The sequence below is a fragment of the Lissotriton helveticus genome, chromosome 6, assembly GCF_964261635.1.
Source record: "Lissotriton helveticus chromosome 6, aLisHel1.1, whole genome shotgun sequence".
Taxonomy (NCBI): domain Eukaryota; kingdom Metazoa; phylum Chordata; class Amphibia; order Caudata; family Salamandridae; genus Lissotriton; species Lissotriton helveticus.
In genome coordinates this window covers 116,006,187-116,024,542 of record NC_136067.1, presented here as the reverse complement: position 1 = coordinate 116,024,542, position 18,356 = coordinate 116,006,187, and the positions used below count along the sequence as shown (strand labels likewise).

At 45.8% G+C, this 18,356-nt stretch overlaps 1 protein-coding gene across 4 annotated transcripts in view; it reads left to right on the top strand.

Moving 5' to 3' along the window:
• LOC144762309 (exportin-5-like) overlaps window positions 1–18,356 on the top strand; it is a 949,573-nt gene that overhangs the window by 606,797 nt on the left and 324,420 nt on the right. For all 4 annotated transcript variants that reach the window (XM_078647462.1, XM_078647460.1, XM_078647463.1 and 1 more), the window contains exon 27: window positions 16,239–16,298. In XM_078647462.1, coding sequence (XP_078503588.1) covers window positions 16,239–16,298 — 60 coding nt within the window. The remainder of the gene's footprint in view (window positions 1–16,238; window positions 16,299–18,356) is intronic.

The following is an 18,356-nucleotide window of genomic DNA, read 5'->3' as shown; positions in this document are numbered from 1 at the left end:
TAATAATAATAACTCTTCTTGACGTACGAGGTCCAAATTGTCTTTATGAAAGATTGAAAATGCTCAAAGAGTAAAGAAAAAAAGACAAAGGTTGAAAAGGAGTTGTCTTAGGGGCTGAGCTTACTACAGCAAGATCTTTTCTTTCTGGTTCATCACTGAGAGCGGGGTTGTTTTAGTAACTGCTCTTGTTGCAGCAAGATCTTTTGTGCTGTTAATGCCTTCCCTGGTTGTGAATATCTGGTAAAACTGAGTGAACTCACATTCTGCAGTTCTAATGTTCTAAAGGCTGCTGAGAGCTGTCTCTTGTAGTTTTCAGGGAGTTGTATTAGTTGATGGAAATACTGGAAATATTGAAAGCGCTGGTGCGCTGTGGGCACAGTTGACACTTCTGGGGTGGGCCGCTGGGGAAAGGCGAGCCCTCTACTGCTTAATGTTAACTGTATGCAGGTTGGGCTGTCTCTGGGGAAGACGCTTTATTTGCATTATCCTCCAGTAAAGATGATGACTGGTGCCTCAATTGGTGAGGCGGGGGAGCACACTGAGCGAGACAAACTGCATCTGAGTCTGGTCTGACTATCTCCGTCTCCCTCCAGCTCAACACTGCTTCCACGCCTCGCATCCACATCTCGTCGTGCATGCTGCTTACTGCTGACGGTGGGCCTGGCAGGCTGGGGGCAGAGCTGACACTGAGCTGTTGGGAACCGGGTTGCAGCACGATTGAAAATTAAGACGATTTCGCCGCCCAGGTGTTGTGACCTCGATGTTTGAGGACTTGCGTGGAGGGATTTGCCGGAGATGCCTTGCGCTCTCTTACCTCCACTGTGTAGGAAAGTGGGTTTCTATTGCAGTAACCCCCGCACTTTTTGCCAGACTACTGATACACTTTTCCTTGGTGTGCCCTGGGTCCCTGCCAATCAGGATCCCAGGGCCTGTGTTCTTCCCCCAAAAACTAACCCAATTGGTAATCTGGTCACAGGTCAGCCCCTGGTAAGTGGTACCACAGGTACCCAGGGCACTGTGACCTGGTAAGACCTCTAAGGGCTGCAGCACTTATTGAGCCACCCTTAGAGGCTCTGTACCCTGACACTCACACACTGCCTTGGCAGGCTGTGTGTCTTAGTGCAAAACAAAGTGAAGAGTCCCTGTGTGCCAAGCCCACAAAACACTGCCCTGCATACATCAGTCACCCCTCTAGCTGGGTGCCCTATGCCAGTGGTGAGGGTAAAACTGCATGAGACCTGTACCCTTACAGTACCCAGGTCTGTTCCTGGGCACTGTAAGTGCAGTGCTGCCATTAAGAGTATATGGTGCTGGGAGTTTGTAATTACGAACGCCACAGCACCATAATGGCTAAACTGAAGAGTGAGAAGGTTGGTATCAATTCTCTCAGCACATTAAACCCACACTGATGCCAGTGTGGAATTTTTTGTAAAATGCACGACAGAGGGCATCTTAGAGATGCCCCCTGATACTCGACCAACTCCCAGTGACCTGACTGAGTGGCTGCCGAGGCTGCCACCGGCAGACATTTTTCTGGACCCCTGGGTCGAGAGCTTGCTGCTCCCGGGGGCCTGAAACAATGCACATCCTGGGACGAGGTGCCTAGCCTCCTCCCCCAGGATGGGCAGGGTTCACGAAGTAGAAGCTTCAAAGGCATACTGCCTTTGTGAGCCTCTCCAGACCACTTGCTGTACTCAGCAACTGGTCCCCACTGGTTCTACCCCCCACTTTGGGCGTGAGAACCAGCTGGAAAAACAAGTGAGGAAGAGGGGTGTGGCCAACTTCACCCCTAAGATGGGGAAGGCAAGGTGAAGCATAACCTCAAGTCCCCGCCATCTTGAAGATGGGGGGACCCACCCACCCACCCAGTGACAGGCTCCTGCCCCCTCCCACTGGAGAGTGGCCGACTAGGGGGTGCACTCACCCCAGGGAAGGGATCTATTGGTCCCTGCCCTCTACTTACCTATAACGCCCCTAAATGTAGTATTTAGGGGCACCCTGAACCTTCCTTCTTTAGATCCAGCTACCACAAGAAAAGGACGAGAAGCTGTCCAGAGTTAACAAGAGGACGACGCACACTGACTGACAGGCCTGTCTCCGCTTGAACCTTCTGTGAAACACCGGCGTGTCTAGCGGCCAGCAACCTTAAAAACCGGAGGACCTGCCTGCATTCACTTTCCAAGATGTTTCTCCTGTGAACACCGGACGTGTTCAAACTACAGCTTCTGGTGCCAGCCAGAAACCGCGAATCCAGCACACTCTGCACCCGTCGAGCCTGGCCCGTGTCTGAGTGAACAAACACCACGAGGAGGTCCCCTTGTGGAAAAGTAAATTTTGCCATGTTCTGTGTCCCTACGTGTCATCCATCATATGTTATGTGTGCATGATTAAATATGCATATGTATTCCCCATGTCCGATTAATGACGCAATTACAGTTGTGTCCACCTCTAGTATGCCAGTTTCCAGTTCTCGTAAATACTACGAATATCAGGCCTATGTAAAGCTACGTTGCCACGTTTCTCAGTGTGCACGTTATTCCATTGTAAAGTCCCCGTTTCTAGGCCTCAAAAGGGCCTGGACACCAGATTCAGCTCCTGTCTCCTGAAGCCTCGCTGAGGAGCGATACAGCCCCCACCTGTATCCTCGACCCTTCACTTACTTCCTGCCTCGCAGTGCCCGGCCCAGCCTGGCTCAGTCTCTGAGTCTGCCAAGAATATGTTATGATTCCAGTTATCAGTTCAGTCCTCCTTCTCTGCATTCCTAAGCTACTGAACTGCATCAATAGTTTCCGTCATTGTCTAGCCTTCACGTCTCCACGTTAGAGAAATACTGTATTTAATGGTCATTTAATATTCTTCATCACGCACTACATGTAGAATAATGCATGGTCCAGTCTTAGAATCAAGTTAGCCTTTCCCCTCCTAACTTCTAGTTTATATCAACATGTTCTCTAAACATCAGATACTAGATACTGTTTAGGTACATGTCGCCCTGACTCTCCAGACTTCAGTCTCTGCTCCTAGCACAGAGTTCATAGCCCCCAGCTTCTCCTAGTGATACGTCATTGCTAGTTTGCGCGCACCATCAGGTTAGAGGTCCCGGCTCCTTAGGTAGCCCCCTCCATGGTTTCCGCCCCATTCATGACATATTCTGTTACGTTTGCATCACATGTCTATGTATACGCCCTGTTACACCTCTTTTCGCCCTTATCTTTCGCGACTGCTACGCGTCACGCCTTCTGCTCCACCCACTGCTACGCCTACTGCAATGTAATGCTATGTGTTTGCGTTATGTATATATGCTCATGTATTGTTATTAAAAGTCAGCGCGCTCATCCCAGATCCAGCCCCAGCAGCTGCTGGGCCCTGTCATCCTATTCCTATGCAGGTTGTCCTGTTCCTGTCCTTATGCTGTATTAAACCTGCAAAACTCCTACTACCTCGAATCTTGACTCTTATTTATTGAGCTATCTGTTATGATATATGTCTAGTCAAAAAGAGAGGTATTATTTATTTATTTACCACATAATGGCGCCCGAATAGGGACTTGCCCTTTCCCCACGCGTCGGTGAAGCCACGCCGACCCCCTGACCCTCTGCAGTCGTGACGGAACTCTTCTGTGCACCGGCAGATATTTCTGCTTCAAGTATCCCTCAGGCCCACGGAGGAGACGGAGGAGGCGGTCCAGCATCCAAACGAGACGGTGGAGGAACGCGGCGAGTCCCGACCAGAGCCCAAGCCGAGAGTCCAAGGTCCGAGGTATCCGGAGGCCCACCCGTAACTGAAGTCCGAAGTTCGTCGTCCGTCGTCGTAGCAGTCCAGTCCAGTCCGAGGCCTTCCGTTCTTGCTGCCCGGTGAGTACCATTACTGGGGAGTATCTAGACAGGGTCAATCTAAATTGACTCTGGTCCGTGGGTTGGTGGTACACAGACTCACAAACGAAGTGTTCACCTAGGTGGATACGGGTCTTGATGCGTCCCTTTATGGGACCGGTATGTTCCGTACTGTTTCAGCAGTGCATCCAGTAACTCTAGTCTGTTCCGTTCTCGAGAAATTCTTGTGTTTCTGTTTTCAGTATTCCAGGTAATATTCTGTCCGAACTGTTATGTTATGATGTTGTTCAATGTATTTCCAATGTCGTGGTATGCCTGAATTGTTCTCCCAATTGTTATTGTTCCTCGTGTATTGTATTGTGTTCCGATTCAAGTTTACAATGTCTCTCTTTTCGAGATTACGTCAGCTAAAAACTAGAAAGGGTTTGTTAGAAGAAGCAGTTCCTGTTCCGCCGAGGGACAGTCCAGGTCATTTTATGTATCAGAAGCATGGCATAAGCGCCATATTGTATCTAGATTTATGGGTAGAGTATACCAAACAGTTAGAAGAAGAGTATAGATGGCCCGTATCGGGTACATGGGATGCCGAGTGCATCATGCGAGTAGAAGAAGCATTATGGAAAAAGAAAGCCAGACAATCACAGAAAGATGCCATCGAGTTATGGCGTAAAGAAGCTCATAAGAGAACCGAAAAAGAAATCAGAAAGTCAGAATTAAGTAGAGAATCCTTGGAACGAGCCCAAGAAAGGGAATTAATCGAGATAGGTGAACAAGTCAAAGCCGAACAGTCAGACAGACAGAGGCATGCCCTTAATAGGGGTATGTATCCTCTCCTTGCCGAGGGCTTGCCAAAAGCGACCCCAGAGGCATCCAGTAATTTCCCGCCACCATTAGTTCCGACTAAGCTACGTCACAAACCGACCGCAGCTGATATTTTTATTTCGTCCTATTTGGACGACACAGTCCCAGAATATGCAAATCCTGTTCGCGCTCCGCCAGTCCCTGTAAATCAGGCACTTCCCGCTCCTCCAGACACCGGAGTACCTGTTACGGTACCCCCGGTCCAGCCCGCCATACAAGTCCAGCCTGCATTTCCATTTCCCACTCTGCCAGGACGAAGAGCCTCAGTAGACGATTCTAGTTTAGGGGCCGCAGGGGGAGGTACTCCTCAAACCCCGCCGCCACACAAGCGTTTAACGTTAGCCGAATTACATGCACAAGCGTCACAGCGTACGCCCAGACATCAGACTGTAGCAGAAATAAGAAAAACCCTTGCCGATTGCGGTTATGATCCAGTTCCAGGCGAGGATAATATGGTTTTATATTCATTCCGCGTAAGAAAGGTGGCCGAGTATCTAGTCACCTTACCGAATATGAAAGAAGATCTAGACAGAATATATCGTTTCATCCGTACAGGGGATGATCCAGAAAGTATTAGCGAGGCCATGTCTCAAAGGAAAGCCGAGATCCAGCTCATGATATTAAAGTTTCTGATCAATTGTCTAATAAGAGAACAAGATTACCCGTCTAAAGATCCAGCCGAAATGAAAATCCTGACAAGGTGGAGTGATAATATAGCCGAGGGTAAGCACAAGACCGTCGGTGCTGTGGAGAGTATGTACAAGAAAATCCGTAGAGAAATAATAAAGATACACGAACAACGTAAAGCAGCACAAGTAAGCGAGAAAGAAAGTAACTCTGATACTGAAGAGGTAGAGGACGAGAATCCCGCCAGAATAGCGTATGTAGGAAAACCTAGATTTCCAGATCGCCATTTACGCCTAGAACACAAGTCTATTTTTCATTCTCCAGCACCAGAACAAGGTTCACTAGAACAAGTGTTTCAAGCTACCGATCACATTCTGAAATCACGAATCGGTTACAGTGAGTTAAGTACCATGCATGAACAAGAACTAGCCCGATCAGCAGTCCGATGGATTACTGATTCTACCACTTTTCCAGACGAAATAGTGGCACAAATGTTTCTGAAAATGCCCCCAGCCGAGCAACGACTGGTGGGTATGTATATGATCCAGCACCTCATTACATTGTATGAGGGTCAACACTCTGATCCAGGTCCGTTACATGATGTCCTGAACGAGTTACTCCAGTATAGATGGAAAGGTTTATGTACCGATTTAATTAGTGTCATTCTAGAACAGCGTCACAAATATAGAACGTTTTTGAACCCGCATTTTGTTCATGTCTCACCTCCAGAAAGTAAACCATTTTACATGGAGAGACAGAATCCGTTACGAGAAGTCCACCCAGTTAAAGGAACGGGTGGCGAACTAGAACGAGTGTTTGTTTACACTCCAATAACAAAGATGGAACTCCTCGAGATGAAGAAATTAATTCCCTGTCATGACAAAGATCCAGCAGGGTTCCATAGAGAATTAAAAGACATGCTCCGTATGGGAGAATACACGTACCCAGATATAATTAAAATGTTAAAGGTTCTGCTGCCCGCAGGGGTGTATGAAAAGCTCAAGGAAAAAGAATGGGAGGTGGGAGAGAAAAAGATCGATTGGGCAGTTCTAGAAGCTGAAGACAAGGCACGAGTACCAGGTACCGGTCTTGGAGATAAATGTAAAGAATTACCAGAATTATTAATACAAGTTTTACCTAGATTATTGACAACTAGAAAAGAAGACTGGGATGCAATCTCAGCCTGTAAACAAAAGCAAGACGAGGATATTAGTGATTTTTATTCTAGATTTGAAAAATGTTTCAGTATCAACAGTGGCCTCAAGACAAGTAGTGAGTCATACCCTCACCTTTTTGTTACTAAATTAGTCGAGAATTCAAGCCCACAAATTAAAAATCGAGTTTTGAAAGTCGAAAGTACCTGGCAAGCTAATACCCCGTCCCAGATGTTGCAGATGCTCCAATACCACCAGAATAGAATCAGAGAAGAACAAGAACACGAGAGAAAACGTATGAAAGACACGAAAATGAAAGTACTAGTTGCACAATCTGTCCCTCAAGACAGTCAGAAGAGGGGTCCGAATCAAGCCAGTCATCCTGCAGCTCCCGTTAAAGGGAATTGCAATTATTGTAAACAGCCAGGTCATTTTATAAATGAGTGTACAGTTCTGAAACACAACATAGCTACTGGTAAGACTAAAGAAAGACCACGTCCGCCTAGACAAGAACAAGTTTCACAGACTCCTCAGTCACAGAATGCACCACAGACAGTTCCAGCACCGCAGCCTATTGCTGCAACACAGCATGTTACATCGCAGATGTACCAGTATGCACAGTCTGAGTATCCAGAGTACCAGCAGTATTCATGAAACAGCCTAGAGAGGGAGGTAGGCTTGCCTCTCATCGAGATACCTGTAGATCAAGAAGGTCCCTATGTTCACAGTCAAGTATTAGGGAAAGACAGAAAGGTTTTGATTGATACAGGGGCAAGTAGGACCACAATTAGTCACGCCGAAGTTCCAGGGGCTCCGCTCTCAGGCTCAAGAAATGTTTCCCTTGGATTTTCAGGAAAACCTATCATAAATGAGATTTCAAAGCCAGTTACTCTAGAAGTAGGTCCATTGTCCCGCACTACTGATCTGTTACTTACTAAGTCATGTCTAGAAAATCTATTAGGCATTAAAACACTGAAAGAGTTAGGTGCAGTTATATGCTGTTCCCCAGAGGGAATACGATTGTTCCTACGTGACTTCAAGGGTCACTATGTATTACGAGATTTTGATTCAAGACTGTCTAATGTTCCACAGCACTTATGGGCGCAAGGTCCAACTGATGTAGGTTACATGCAAATCACACCCTATCGTGTGACTCTCAAGCCAGGTGTAGTGTTACCACGAATCAGACAGTACAGATTGCCACCTGAGGCTGTAGCAGCCTTATCCAAAATTATTGACGAGCTCATGGCTCAAGGAGTGATTGTAGAAACTGACTCCAACGTATGTAATTCTCCGATCATTCCAGTCATGAAACGTACTGATCCAAATGCACCCCCAGTATATCGATTAGTGATTGACCTACGAGAGCTTAATAAATGTATTATTCCTCAGTACCCAGTTGTCCCAGACATCTCTTCCCTATTGACAGCCATTGATTCCGAAGCTACGTTCTTCACTGTCATAGACCTCAAGAACGTATTTTTCAGTGTTCCTATTCATCCAGACAGCCAGTTCCTTTTCGGATTTTGTTTAAATGGAAGGAGCTATATGTTTACACGAGCTCCTCAAGGTTTCACAGAAAGTCCTAGTATTTACAGTCAAGCACTCAAGAGACAACTAGACAACATTCACATGCCAACTGACACTGCCCTGCTCCAGTATGTCGATGATCTACTGATCACAGCCCGTTCTGAACGTGCTTGCGAGCAAGCATCCCTGACAGTTTTGTATTTCCTAGCCGAGATGGGACACAAGGTGTCCCCTTCTAAGCTTCAATTCTGTGTCCAGCAAGTGGTCTACTTAGGACACTTACTGTCCAAGAGGGGTAGGCAGTTGACACCAGACCGTATCCAGTTAATAGCGAGTCTTCCTCAGCCCAAGACCCCGAAGGAGGTACGTGCTTTTATCGGCCTTACTTCTTACTGCAGACAATGGATTCCTCAGTATGCATTTCTAGCCAAACCACTGATACAGTTAACGACACAGGAGGCAGCCGTATCGACTGTCCTCCCTTGGACATCTGAACATACACTTAGTTTCAATGAGTTAAAGAAAGCCCTATGCCAAGCTCCAGTTCTAGCGACACCGAACTACAGTAAGCCTTTTACACTTTTCGTTACTGAACGTGAAGGTACAGCATTATCTGTTCTCACACAAGATCAGGCAGGACAATACAAGCCCTGTGCTTATTTTTCGAGCACATTAGATCCTGTAGCCCAGGCTCTGCCTGCGTGCCTCAAGTCAGTTGCAGCCACAGCCCTAGCTATCAGACAAAGTGATTCCATAGTCTTAGGACACTCCTTGACAGTACAAGTTCCACATTCCGTGGAAGTTCTTTTAAACCGAACACAAACTCAGCACTTGACAATTGCACGTTTAACAGGTTATGAATTGACACTGTTCCAGCCACACATAGAAATCAGACGCTGCAACATTTTAAATCCTGCTACACTGTTACCATCAGTTACTTCGAATTCTGCCACACATGATTGCGTGGAAGTAGTTAACATTACGACAAAGCCAAGACAAGATCTGACAGATATTCCGTTATTAGATCCCGACCTGACACTTTATGTGGATGGTTCATGTATGAGAACTAGTACAGGAGAACTAGTCGCCGCGTATGCAGTGACTACTGACACTGAAGTTATTGAAACACACCGTATTGACACCCTGTCCGCTCAAGCAGCAGAGCTAGTTGCTCTGACACAAGCCTGTATACACGCCAAGAACTTGAAAGTTAATGTTTACACAGATTCACGTTACGCATTTGGAGTCGTACACGACTTCGGAGTGCTCTGGCAGGAGAGAGGTTTCATGACTTCTCATGGAACCAAGATTCAGCATGGTCTCCTTATTCAAGCTCTGTTAGATGCCATACACTTACCGACATCTATCGCTATTATGAAGTGCAAAGCACATACGAAAGTTACAGACACCATTTCCCAAGGTAATGATCTAGCAGATCGCACAGCCAAGCTTACAGCACAGACTACAGACATTCCAGTTAACATGACACACACTCCAGATCCGATTATATGTATGACAGTTAAGGACCCTACACAAGATGTCATAGATATCCAGTTACATGCTACTCCCGAAGAAATCAAGAAATGGTCCGAACAAGGAGGGGTCCAGACAGATCAAGGATGGTTAACGAAGGGTAGAGCCACATGGTTTCTCCCCGACTCTATGGTTCAAGTCATTATTAATACCGCACATAGTCCAGCACATTTAGGGGAAAAAGCTATGTTAGACAGTATCCAGAACATTTGGTTCAACAAGCATTTACGAGCTGCAGCCAAGCAGAAAGTCCGTACCTGTATGATATGTTGTCAGTTTAATCCAGGTAAAAGTGTCCCGGTGGAACAAGGTGGATTCCAGCCCCCTGACCACCCTTTTGAAGTCCTCCAGATGGATTATATTCAGATGGAGCGATGTCGAGGTTTCAAGTATGTCCTTGTAGTTGTATGCGCTTTGTCCAGGTGGACAGAAGCATATCCAGTCCCAGATTACACAGCCGCGACCACTGCCAAGCAGTTGGTTCGTGAGTTTTTCCCCCGTTATGGACTCCCTAGAGTCGTATATTCTGACAACGGCCAGCCATTCTCATCTGAACTCATGAAGCATGTTTCCCTTTTATTAGGGTACCAGTGGAAGTTTCATTGTGTACGCCATCCTGAAGCAGCCGGTCTCGTAGAGAGACATAACCAGACCCTGAAAATCCGTATTGCAAAAGTGTGTAAAGAAAAAGGTGTGGACTGGCTAGTAGCTCTGCCAGTCGCTTTATTTTATATGCGCATGGTCGCACATTCCAGATCAGGTCTGTCCCCGTATGAGGTCGTATTCGGCCGCCCCCCTAACATGTGGGGTACTCCTAGACCCCGAAGTATTACCGATGTTTCAAGTAATATGCTGACAGATTACCTAGCTTCCTTGATGTCTGCCCTCAACTCATGTCGTTCACAGGTTGCTGCCGCATTTCCAGACAATACCGAGGTGGCACCGCATGAAATCGTTCCAGGATCCATGGTGATGGTCCGCAACTTTGACAGATCAAGTCCGCTGGAGCCTCGTTGGAAAGAGCCCCGACAGGTCCTCCTCACCACCCGTACAGCCGTGAAGTTGGAAGGACGCAAAGGCTGGGTGCACCTTTCTCATGTTAAACTTTTTAATGGACTGAAACCCGTCTTAAAGAACATTTCCCAGGATTTGAAGGATTGCCAAAATATTGTTCTCAAGGACTGTCCCGCAAAAGACATTGCTACAACCCCTCCCCTGTTAGAGAAAACTCCGCAACAGGAGTACAAGCTAAAACTCCGGTCTAGTAAAATAAGTCAGCCAGTTTGATTGTCTAAGTCCTCCCCTAGGTGAAACGGTTAGACTGTTTCTGACATGTATAAAATAGACCCCCATTGTGAGAGAGTTAGTCAAAACTCAATCCGATGTATCGTTTTTCTATGTTTCATATTATTTCTCAGCATTATGATTTCCTGCACCAGTTATGCATTTTTCTTGTATCTCCCAGTCCTTCATGTAAATAAGTCTGCTAATGCTACAGTAGAGCACACGTTTAGTGATCTGCCTCCTCATGAACTCTCTTACCGCCTCGCCATGCGAAATAACTCATTTATCCGCATGTTACATTACTCACACCAGACCAGCAATGCCACTAATTGTTGGGTGTGTGGTCGACTCCCCCCTTTTCAGATACCGAAGGGAGTTCTGCCACTTTTTCCTTATCCATTCTCACATAATGGTTCGTGTGGAGCATGGTCCACGTTAACGTCATCCTCAACAGATATGTCTTTTCTTAACAATACATGTTTTCCAGACAAGCAAGGTCCTCCCCCACAGAACCGGGTTAGATCTAGAAAATGAAGTGTATAATTTAGGAAATTATTCTTCGAATTTCATGGTCCTGAATGTTCAGTCTGATACTACTCCAGACTTACCTGCTATTTCAGTACTACCAGTCAAAGGCGAATTATGTGTCCGAAATTATGGTTCCGTACATGTAGGACACAGTGAATGTACTACTATTGTCAAGTATAGTGACAGTGGGAAATCTATTTTTAAAGCTTCACGTCATTCTTATTTTATTTGTGGTCAAACCGCATATGTCCGTCTGCCCCTCGATTGGGAGGGAACCTGTTACATTGCCTTCCTACTGCCACCAGTTTTCCTAGCCCCACCTGATTATCATAGAAACACACATCTAGTACACGTTAGACATAGAAGGGAGTCCCCAATTGTCGATTATACTGAAACTGCTCTAGAACAGTATACAGATTTCAATAGAGGTTTCTTCTTCTTTATAGGACCTATCCAGAATAGTAAGCTAATCCGTAGGTTAACCAGAACCCTTGAAGCTGTAGTAAATGAGACTGCCTCTGCTCTAGGTAACTTAACCGAAGAGCAATCTGCTATGAGATTTGTCGTTTTACAGAATCGTCTCGTCCTTGACGTCATACTGGCCGATAGGGGCGGGGCCTGTAGAGTCATCGGATCTAGTTGCTGCATTTTCATTCCAAATAACGCGCCGTCTGTTTATTCAGCTATAACCAGACTCCATAAAATTGCCCATCTGATACACCAAGATCCAGGCACCTGGACATGGTCCGGTTGGTTCTGGAATATAATCTCCGCATGGGGATGGAAAATATTGTCCTTTCTAGGTATTGCAGTAGCGATCATATTTAGCTGCTGCCTCTGTATACAATGTGGCCCTGCGATTTGCGGCATTTGTGCTACCTCTTGTATTCCTAGTCCCAAGCCCCGTTCTAAATCCCGTTCCAGGATAATTCGAGACGAGCAAATGATACTGTATGAAATGATAGACGGTATCATGAAAATTGATGTTTCCTGATGGAAACGTAGTGACAAGGAGGGAATGTGGAAAAGTAAATTTTGCCATGTTCTGTGTCCCTACGTGTCATCCATCATATGTTATGTGTGCATGATTAAATATGCATATGTATTCCCCATGTCCGATTAATGACGCAATTACAGTTGTGTCCACCTCTAGTATGCCAGTTTCCAGTTCTCGTAAATACTACGAATATCAGGCCTATGTAAAGCTACGTTGCCACGTTTCTCAGTGTGCACGTTATTCCATTGTAAAGTCCCCGTTTCTAGGCCTCAAAAGGGCCTGGACACCAGATTCAGCTCCTGTCTCCTGAAGCCTCGCTGAGGAGCGATACAGCCCCCACCTGTATCCTCGACCCTTCACTTACTTCCTGCCTCGCAGTGCCCGGCCCAGCCTGGCTCAGTCTCTGAGTCTGCCAAGAATATGTTATGATTCCAGTTATCAGTTCAGTCCTCCTTCTCTGCATTCCTAAGCTACTGAACTGCATCAATAGTTTCCGTCATTGTCTAGCCTTCACGTCTCCACGTTAGAGAAATACTGTATTTAATGGTCATTTAATATTCTTCATCACGCACTACATGTAGAATAATGCATGGTCCAGTCTTAGAATCAAGTTAGCCTTTCCCCTCCTAACTTCTAGTTTATATCAACATGTTCTCTAAACATCAGATACTAGATACTGTTTAGGTACATGTCGCCCTGACTCTCCAGACTTCAGTCTCTGCTCCTAGCACAGAGTTCATAGCCCCCAGCTTCTCCTAGTGATACGTCATTGCTAGTTTGCGCGCACCATCAGGTTAGAGGTCCCGGCTCCTTAGGTAGCCCCCTCCATGGTTTCCGCCCCATTCATGACATATTCTGTTACGTTTGCATCACATGTCTATGTATACGCCCTGTTACACCTCTTTTCGCCCTTATCTTTCGCGACTGCTACGCGTCACGCCTTCTGCTCCACCCACTGCTACGCCTACTGCAATGTAATGCTATGTGTTTGCGTTATGTATATATGCTCATGTATTGTTATTAAAAGTCAGCGCGCTCATCCCAGATCCAGCCCCAGCAGCTGCTGGGCCCTGTCATCCTATTCCTATGCAGGTTGTCCTGTTCCTGTCCTTATGCTGTATTAAACCTGCAAAACTCCTACTACCTCGAATCTTGACTCTTATTTATTGAGCTATCTGTTATGATATATGTCTAGTCAAAAAGAGAGGTATTATTTATTTATTTACCACACCCTGGTGATCCTGACCCGAGATCCGGCAACCCCTGACCTGCCTCAAGCCTCCTGACTACGCCTGCAGCCTCAGTCCAGAGGACCCCCTCTACCGCGACCAGAGCGGGTAAGAAAATCCGACATCCAAAGGCACCCCTGCACCAGACGCCCCACGGCCTTGTGGGCCCAACCCAGCGGTGCCTAACATCCCTCTAAATCCCAACTTACCCCTTGAAGTGGTAGTCACTCCTGGAAGATCCTAGTCACCGAGCCTGCAGTGTTTTTGTTCCGGAGAGTCTCCATTGAAATCAACAGGGCACCCGACCTCAAAACAGCACCCTGCACCCGGCTGCCCTAGTGCCGCTAAGGGTGCCCCTTTGGTGCTATCTTGGTCCACAACTTGCCCTGAGCTTAACCCTAGGAGCTTTGCTCCCACAACCCTGTGGCATTCTTGCCAGCCGCCACCAACCAAAGCCCCCCTATCCTCTTTAGATAACATTCGGTCTCAACACTCTGCACCTGGCCACCCGAGTGCCGCTAAGGGTGCAACAACAGTGCATCACTGACCCTGGAAGACCCCTGAGTCTAACCCCAGAACCCTAACTCAAAAGACCGATTACTTACCTCGAAACCAATAACTAATTTTTCCTCACAGGATAACATTGACACTTTTTCTCCCAAAAAGTTTCTGTGTCGACTTTTGAAAACTATAAATATTCCTTCAAAATCAGTCGAATAACCAAAACACATTTTCTCAACTGTTTTCAGGAAACTTCCCAGTGCTGAATCCAGGATCCAGCACTGAGTAAGAAAAAGTATTGATAACCTAACTTACCTGCTAAGTGAATTTCCTCTCGTAGAGTAATATTGGTGATTCTATGTGAAAAAGTTTCTAAGTGGCAACTTTTGAAATGCAATAATATTCTTTAAAAATCGGACCTTTAACCAAAATGCCTTTACTCACCTGTTTTCAGGAAATGTCCCAGGGCTAAATCTAGGATCCAGTCCTGTGTTAGTAAAAGTAATCTGAAAAGTAATTAACTGCATTTTACTTAAAAGCCCATTCATTTGAATGTACTATACCTGCAATGTGTTGCAAACTGCTTTCTTAAAACTGTAATCAAAACCAGTACAAGTTACACTGCTATTTTAAACTGTGTTCATACAAGTAATTTACTTCTGAAAAGTATTTGTATGCTCACCTGCACCAGGCTTGCTTGGTTCTAGAAATAAAACCGTATATTTTTTTATACAAAACAATTGGCCTAGAGTTCAGTTCTTGAGTGTGTGAGACCATTTGCTGCCTGAGTGTGTACATCAAATGCTTTACACTGTCCGCTGATACTGCCTTACTGCTCGACCAAGCTTGAGTGTGTACATCAAATGCTTTACACTGTCCGCGGATACTGCCTTACTGCTCGACCAAGCTACCACTTTAGAGAGTAAGGTTCTATCCAACTTTAGCCTCTGCCAAACCTCTGGAGACCCTTGGACTCTATACACACTGTACCTCACTTTGGTGCAGTATATATAAAGCCAGTTTCTTACACACAGCCATAAACACGGGGTTGAGCAGTGCAGTGTTCCGCTGTGGGTTCGCGAATAAGGTGTCAAAGTTGAAATACTCCATTTTAGGATTGGCAGCTGACAGTAAATCAAAGCGTGAATTTAAAGTCGGTGATCTCTTTATAATATGTGGATGACGCAGCATAAGTCACCAACATAAGGATGTAGAGAGTTTCTAAATATGTTGATAGTTTTATCTCTTCCTGAAGTGATCCGTAGTGTGAACAATTGGGTTGTTTGGGTTTATTGTCCCATATTCTTGGTTGTGATATGTCGGGATGGCAGGCTGCTAACCAAAAGTTCAAAGAAAGATCAAATCAAAGTACAAGGAGCCTAAATAGCTGTGCAGGCTGGTGTGTCAGATGGACAACTGGTGCTGACCAAGTCCCACAGACTCGTTGGGGTGTTAATTCTCCTATTTCTGAACTTAAGTAGGTTTATGCAGCTTTGCAGACAACAGGTGCAGCGAATCAAGGGTTTTCTGATTGTTAGAGTAGATAGAGCCCTAAAGAACGCAGCTAAGATATGGGAGACTCAGTGGTGATGTGACGGTTTTCACTTTAGTGGTGGTGATAGAGTTGTTTCTAAACTCAATGCAGCGTTGATTCTGGTGACTAAGGATCAACGTGGGAATGCAGATGCTGCAGTTTAATTATATAAACAGTATATTTGCTGTTAACCATGATCTATGAACATCCAAAAACCTCTTGATATCACTGATTTTTAGCAATTTGTGTTTCTCCTTTACCATTCCCTCACCTCTCTTCCCGCTTTTTCTTTACAGGAGAAGCTGAATTTCACATTGAGATTCCCTTCTGAGATTTTCGTATTTAATTCGATATTGTTGATCTTTGGTGCTTGCCATTCACGGGGCATTATACTAATAAAAATAATTTATCTTAAATTGACCCTACTTTTTCATAACATGAAATGACGACATGCTGAGGAATATGCAATTTAAGTAATCGAGTCATGCAGGGCAAAAAAATGTTAACCTCTAAAAGTTTTCTGTTGTCTGATTAATGTCTTTTAGCCTGTTAATTCTGTCCATGTGCGTTTTGTGTTTTAAGGTAGTTCAGTCTTTGTGTACAAATGATAATCTTCTTGTTTTTCAGTTGCTTGCTCTGTATCCAAGAAGGGGACAGACACCAGTGTTGTTAGTGCTGAAGGCGATGGTATGTAACATTTCTGTTTTCACAATTAAGGTATATAAACAGGCCTATATTTATAATTCTGATGGATGATTCTAATTGCAGACTCCTCACCTTTAGAAAATTCCGAGACTGGATTCAGGGAACTATTCAGGAGTGCTCCTGCTCACCGCGAGGTGGCACCATGCTCTGGTGATTTTGTACAGTACTGTAAAGGACATGGTGAGGCCGCATATAAGCACCACCCTTCTTCGCTGATGTCTGTTCCTTTCTTTCCTCAATCTTGGACATGAAGCCCTGCTCTCAAATTGTCAATCTCTTTTTGGTTACATCAAACCTTTCTCAAACAGCGTGCCAGGGAAGATGTCTCACCGACTAGATTCAAACCATACATGACTGCAGAAAGCAGAAATCGGTCACCAACCCACAAGATGTGTGCTTTTGGTGGCTGAACTACTGTCACAACTTAAAGTTGTGTGGTAAGTATGCCCTCATGCTTCTGAGGGAAGTCAGGGAGGCAAAACGTTGTTGTCCTGGTCCTAGAAGTCACGACTGGTGTCCAATGCAAAGTCCGAATTCCCATTTAAAGTCTTCAGTTAAGTCGAAGTTGCTTCATAAGCAAGAAAGCCATGTGGGACTTGACTCCACCCCACCGCTCAAAGTGTGACGAGAAATTGCAAGGCATTATTCAAAGAGTTTTTGGCTCCCAGCATCTTCTGACTGATATCTTGTCCTGCACTTAGTTGCAGGCCTCTGAATTCCCCAGACTGTTGTCGACCTGGCTACAAATAGCAGCCTTCAAGGAAGCATTGCTACAAATTTTCCAGAACCAAGAGGCCCTCTATTTGAAATACTGCCTGCTGGTTCACTTTCAGCGCCAGTTGGACCCTCCGAAAACACCACTTGGCCTCCCCTGGCTCTGATCTCGAGTCTGCCTCCGGCTAACATAGCATCGACTGCAATGCAGACTCCATCGATGCTGGCGTAAGAAGTGCCCATTATGCTCTTTGAGCTTTGAGTCTACCTGAGGTCGCTGTTGTTTCCATCGAACTGCAACCTGCATTGCTTAACGTTTCAGAGCCACATGGAAGATCCCATACACTACATTCCTTGTGTGCAACTGATTCTGAGAACGATTATTCAGTGACAAAATCGGTCAACAGTTCCATGGGGAGAATTGGTATGATGACCTCAGAGACCAGTGGTTTTAACAACTTACCTGATTCTGATGTTCTAATACCCCCAGCCCTACCATTGAGGAGAGGACTTCCAATGCAGTGATCATGCGTAGGGTGACCGAAGTTCTAGAACTCCAGCTTCCTGCCTTAGAGGCCAAAAGTGTCCTGACTGAAGTCCTCCAGCCTGGGCAAACCACCAATGAGACCCTGCTCCTTTTGAGGCATTCACTCCTAGGGGCCTGGTCCAAACCTTCCACCTCCCAGTAAGTCACCAAATTAAGAGATGCCACTGCCTTTCACCAGACGACACTGCATTTTTGTCCCAGCACCCTTCACCCGAGAGCTTAATGGTGGAGGCATCTACCAGTCCGACAAACCCAAACACATGTAGGACCTTGCTTCCAGATAGAGAGTCCAAAAGATAGGAGACATATGGGAAGATGGTGTTTTTCACCACAATTTTAGTCCTCAGGTCAAGTTAATGCCAGTTGTCTGCCGGGTCGCTGTTCCCACACTCTTTGGGATTTGATGGTTCAAGTCTTCCCTCTGCCATCTGAGGAACATTGGTCCATTCTACAGCAGGAAGGACAAGTCTCTTTTGGCCAGAGGGGCTGCTGAGAGAGTGTCATCACCAGATGTAGAATGTGGTTGTTGTTCTAGCTACTTTCTGGTATCCAGGAAGGATGATAATCTTAGTCTTATTTTAGACCTGCACCCCCTCAACGCCTTCCTTGGAAGGAGTCATTCAGATTGCGCACCCTGTCCCAAGTCTTTTCTGCCCCTGACACTAGTGACTGGATGGTGGTGTTGAACCTGCAGGACCCCTTCTTTCCATACAGCTATCCTGCTGCTCCATCAGTGCTACCTGCGGTTCATCAGTGCTACCTGTGAATCATGGTGGGAC